At 39.8% G+C, this 6,018-nt stretch overlaps 1 protein-coding gene across 1 annotated transcript; it reads right to left on the bottom strand.

The window, feature by feature from the left end:
- Positions 1-4,740: 4,740 nt before the first annotated feature.
- On the bottom strand, positions 4,741-5,670 carry LOC120576042 (uncharacterized protein C683.02c-like). The gene is made up of 3 exons (XM_039827004.1): positions 5,519-5,670; positions 5,222-5,329; positions 4,741-5,071 (listed from the first exon to the last, which is right to left on the bottom strand). Exons 1-3 carry the CDS (start codon positions 5,668-5,670, stop codon positions 4,741-4,743), a joined length of 591 nt encoding a protein of 196 aa, XP_039682938.1.
- Between the last annotated feature and the right edge of the window lie 348 nt (positions 5,671-6,018).

Raw genomic sequence — 6,018 nt, 5'->3', positions numbered from 1 at the left:
GCTAATGCATGGACTCTATCAACAAAACATCTTAATCATCAAATCTCTTATACATCCAATAATTTGGAGTTCATCATCATTTTAATTATCTTATTCAGACTCATGCAACTTAGTTAATTAACAATAGCAGCATAATCAGATCACATCAACAGCTTAATATCAATTCATCTCAACAACTTCTTGATCATTCAATAATAACTCAAGTAATGCAATCAATCAATAAATCACATTATAATCACTTAGCATTTCATAATAGCTTCACAGTTCCCAGTTAATATCTTAAATAGGTCTCATTAGTACCTAAAGTTCCTTTCCTAATCAACCCAAGCAACTCAGGTCACAAAATCCTCAAATGCACTCAGTTCTGGAAGTGCTCGCGAGGTGAGAGCATCTGCTCGCCATGGCGAGTACAAGACAGATTCCCAACTAAGGTTGTTCCAGGTTCAATCTTGTTCTAAGTCATCCTTTAATCTTTAGTAGACACCTAAAGGCACTCAAAGGCATCTAAGGTTCAACTCAAAAGTCAAAAACTCAAAATTCGACATGCTCTCTAGGCATGCTCGCTATGGCAAGTAGGGTTGCTCGCTGTGGCGAGCTACGACATGTAACTCGCGAGGCGAGGGGTTTTGGCTCGCGTGGCAAGCGATGAACTTCATCACTCGCGAGGCGAGGATCATCGTTCGCCAGGGCGAGCGATGAATGTTGGCTCGGGCAGAAAGCAGTTTTCTTCAAAAATTCACCTAAACTCATGGTTTTAAGCCTAGTTTCGGTTCCATAATTCATCCTAAACATATTCTAATGTCAAGGGACAGTTTCTACATCAATCTAATCAATTTTTACCGTTTGATCATCACTTTTAAGGATTTGACCTAATTTCAAAACTTTCTAATTCAATCCTAACTTTGTCAATTAATCATCAGAATCATAGAAATTAACATTACTGAATTATTAGTCTCACCCTTACCTTAATTGATGAAAATCACAGCTCTCCTAGGTGTTCTTGCTCTTCTCTTGGTTTTTCCTCCTTTTCTCCAAAAACAGTCGTATGTACAGAACGTTTTCTAAACCTAGGTCTTTCCTTTTTATATCTCTTCTTAATATCTTATCTTATCTCACTTTCTCCCCCAAAACTCTCTAAAATCTCAAAACAGCCCTCAACTAAATATTTTATTTTATTTTCAAATCTTATTTTATTTAACAATAAAATAAGTCTCATAATCTCATCAAATCATCAAAACACATCAAAATCATCTAAATCAACAAAACTCACATATATTATATAAATATAATATAATCGTTTAAACTCGATTAAATAATTAACTAAACGAAAGTGGGCGTTACAACTCTCCCCAACTTAAAAGATTTTCGTCCTCGAAAATTTACCTCAAGCAAACAACTCTGGATAAGACTCCAGCATCTTACTCTCCAGCTCCCACGTCAAGCTTTCACCAGTCGCTCCCTCCCAAACGACTCTCACGAGAGGTATCTCCTTACCTCTCAACGTCTTCACTTTCCGATCATCAATCCTCGCCGGTAAAGTCTCTACCGTAAGGTTGTCTCTAACTTGCACATCATCACTTTGGATCACATGAGATGGATCCGGAACATACTTCCATAGTTGCGACACATGGAAAACATCGTGCAAATTCGAAAGATGCGGTGGTAATCCCACTCGATACGCCACCGTTCCAACTCTTTCCGATATCTGATACGGACCAATAAATCTCGGAGTCAACTTCTTTGACTTCAAAGCACTTCCAACACCAGTCATAGGAGTGACTCTCAAAAACACGTGGTCTCCTTATTGAAACTCAAGATCCTTCCTACGCTTATCATGGTAATTCTTCTGTCGATTCTGCGACGCTTTCATTTTCTCTTGAATCATCTTAACTTTCTCAGTAGTCTGCTGAATAATGTCTGGTCCGAAGACCACTCTTTCACCTGACTCAAACCAGCACAACGGAGTTCTGCATCTTCGACCATACAAAGCCTCAAAAGGTGCCATTCTAATACTAGAATGATAACTATTATTGTATGTGAACTCGATCAACGGAAGATGACTATCCCAAGTTCCTCCTTGCTCAAGAACACAAACTCTCAACAAATCCTCTAGCGACTGAATTGTCCTCTCCGACTGACCATCTGTCTGCGGATGATAAGCCGAACTCAATCTCAACTTCGAACCCAAAGCCTCTTGCAAACTTTTCCAAAATCTAGAAGTAAATCTTGGATCTCTATCTGATACAATGCTCGAAGGAACACCATGTAACTTCACAATCTCCTTGATATAAATCTCTGCCAACTGGGCAACAGGAAAACTAATATTAATCAGTAGAAAATGAGCCAACTTCGCCAAATTGCATCGTTCCCTCTAGGAGTATTCGGCAAACTCGTCACAAAATCCATGGATATACTATCCCATTTCCATTCTGGCACATCTAAAGATACCATCATACCAGCAGGTTTCTGATGCTCAATCTTCGACTTCTGACAAACTAAACAGGAATACACAAACTGTGCCACATCACATTTCAAACCAGACCACCAGAAAATCTTCTTTAAATCGTGATACATCTTCGTAGCTCCCGGATGAATACTCAAGCTACTTCTATGACTCTCTTCAAGAATCATTTTCTTCATCTCTGCATCGTCAGGAATGCAAATCCGACCTCGGAATCTCAACACGCCGTGGTCATCGACTTTAAAGTCACCGTCTCCAGTCTGATTACTAGCATCCAACAAGTCCACAAACTTAACATTAATTTTCTGCGCTTCTTTGATACTGTTCAAGAATTCACTATCGATCTTTAGCATTCCTAGCTTCACACTCTGAGGTGACAATTCGCAGACTAAACTCAAATCTCTAAACTGTTCAAGCAACTCAAACTCTTTTACCATCATGGCGGACATATGCAAAGTTTTCCTGCTTAAGGCATCTGCGACAACATTAGTTTTACCTGGATGATAATTCAACCCAAAATCATAATCTTTCAACAATTCAAGCCACCTTCGCTGTCTCATATTCAATTCCTTCTGATCAAATAAATACTTCAGACTTTTATGATCGTTGAACACTTCAAATCTCGAACCATACAAGTAATGTCTCCAAATCTTGAGCACAAAGACCACTGCAGCTAATTCAAGATCATGAGTAGGACAATTTCGTTCATGAATCCTCAACTGTCTCGATGCATAAGCTACTACCTTGCCATCCTGCCTAAGCACACCACCTAAGCCCAACTTGGACGCATCACAATACACCACGAAAGGTTCATCGGACTTTGGTAAAATCAAAACCGGAGCCGTCGTCAACCACTTCTTCTATTCATTAAAACTGTTCTCGCACTAAAGATCCCACACAAAAGTTTTACCTTTACAAGTCAACTGCGTTAACGGAAGTGCTAACTTAGAAAATCCTTCTATAAACCTGCGGTAATAACCTGCCAAACCCAAAAAGCTTCTAATCTCTATAACCGACTTAGGAGTCTCCCATTGCGATACTGCATCAACTTTAGATGGATCTACTGCAATACCATTACCCGAAATAACATGGCCAAGAAAACTAACCTCATTCAACCAGAACTCACACTTTGACAATTTAGAATATAGCTTCTTCTCTTTCAGCACTTGCAAAACAATCTTCAAATGCTCAGCATGCTCTTCTTCGGACTTCGAGTATATCAAAATATCGTCGATGAACACAACCACGAAACGATCCAAAAACGCATGAAAAATTCGATTCATGTATTCCATAAACACACCAGGTGCCTTTGTAACATCGAAAGGCATCACTTTATATTCATAATGTCCATAACGTGTTCTAAAAGTCGTCTTCTGCATATCTTCATCTTTCACTTTAATCGGGTGATAACCTGATCTCAAATTGATGTTGCTAAACACACGTGTACCCACTAACTGATCCATCAAGTCATCAATTCTTGGAAGTGGATACCTATTCTTTATCGTCACTTTATTCACTTGACGGTAATCAATGCATAACCTCATGCTACCATCTTTCTTCTTAACTAGTAATACCAGTGCTCCCCGCGGTGAAACACTTGGTCTTACAAACTTCTTATCAAGTAAATCTTCTAACTGTTTCTTCAACTCAGCCAAATCAGAAGCCGACATACGGTAAGGTGTAATGGACGCAGGCTTCATACCTGGAATAAGATCAATCGAAAATTCAACTTCCCTTTCTGGAGGCACATCAGGAATTTCATCAGGAAAAACTTCTGGAAAATCACATACAACCTGTAACTTATCAATCACTGCTTGATTCTCAACGGACAAGGATGTCATCAAAGAAAACATAAAAATTCCATCACGTTCTAATTGCTTCAGCTGCTTGGTAGACAAAAACTCCGTTCATATATGAACATGGTTGTACTCTAACCAGTTCATACCAAGGATTACATCCATTCCACTCAAAGGTAAACAAACCAAATCAATTTCAAAATCTCGACCAATCGTAGACAAAGGACATCTTAAACACACAAGAGAAGTAGTCACCGAACCCTTAGTTGGAGTTTCGACAACCATCTCTCCTTTCATATTTGACAACTTAGAAGCACAATCAATAGCAATAAAACAATGCGTAGCACCAATATCAATAATAGCAATTAAAGGAGTACTATCAAAGTAACATGTACCTCTGATCAATCGATCCTCATTCTCTGTTTGCGTACCAGTCAAAGCAAAAACTCTTCCAGTAGTCTGAGCCTTCTTAGGCTTCTTACATTACGAACCAATATGACCTTCTTCATTGCAGTTAAAACATACAACATCGTCATGCTTACATTCAGCAAGAGTATGCCCCTTCTTACCACAACGAAAACACCGTTTCACATCCCCAGGACAAGCATTACTCTTATGGCCTTTCTCACCACAAGTGTAGCAAACAATCTCAGCAACAACATCTTTCTTGCTGGGCCGCCTCTCATCATTAACTCTTTGTTTGCCCTTATCAGCAGGAGCACTGTAAGGCTTTGGACGACTTTGCGGAAACTTGCCTTTCCTCTCATTCACAACCTTGTAATGAGCCTTAGTATCCTCCTCATAGATTCTGCAACTGCTCACCAACTCAGAAAAATTACGGATCTTCTGGTAACCAATTTTCTGCTTGATCTTAGCACGCAAGCCATTCTCAAATTTGATGCATTTAGAAAACTCAGCAGTCTCAGCAGTGTAGTGCGGATAAAACTTAGCCAACTCCACAAACTTTGCAACATACTCAGTCACTGACATAGCACCTTGTTTCAACTCAAGAAACTCAATCTCTTTCTTCCCTCGAACATCTTTCGGAAAGTATCTCTCTAGGAACTCTCTCCTAAACACAGCCCAAGTAACAACTGCACCATCTTGCTCTAGAGTAGGTAGAAGACTCACCCACCAATCATCGGCTTCCTCAGCTAGCATGTGCGTACCAAAACGCACCTTCTGAACCTCGGTGCATTGCATAACATGGAACACTCTCTCAATCTCTTTGAGCCACGTCTGAGCTCCATCAGGGTCATACCTTCCCTTGAAGGTACGCGGATGATTCCTCAAGAAGGTCTCCAACATCCTAACTTCAGCATTAGCACCCGCATTAACATTAGGCTGTTGCCCCACAGCTTGAGCCACAGCTTCCAATGCAGCAGCAATCGCAGCGTCGTTTCTTCCAGCCATTCTTAGTTCTCTACACAACCAACAACAATCGAAATAACATAAGACAATATTACAACTGTTACTCAACACGACTCGACTCGACTCAACTACTTGGCCGGACGGACCGACGTGCTCTGATACCAATTGTAACACCCCGTTTTCCCAACAGAAAAATTTAACATAAATAATCAGAGTAATCCACATAAACGGAATGTCACGCTTCTTTTCTTAAAATCTTAAACGGAAATAAATAACTATTTATCCTTCAAAAGTCAACAGCATAATATTTAATACTTCGCAGCGGAATTATTCAACATCTAAAATAGTCGTTGGCACGAAGGCCTCATCATAAACATCTCATAAAATCCA

The sequence above is a fragment of the Medicago truncatula genome, chromosome 6 (assembly GCF_003473485.1).
Source record: "Medicago truncatula cultivar Jemalong A17 chromosome 6, MtrunA17r5.0-ANR, whole genome shotgun sequence".
Lineage (NCBI taxonomy): Eukaryota > Viridiplantae > Streptophyta > Magnoliopsida > Fabales > Fabaceae > Medicago > Medicago truncatula.
Note: the sequence above shows the minus strand (reverse complement) of the source record. Positions and strands in the feature narration are given on the sequence as shown.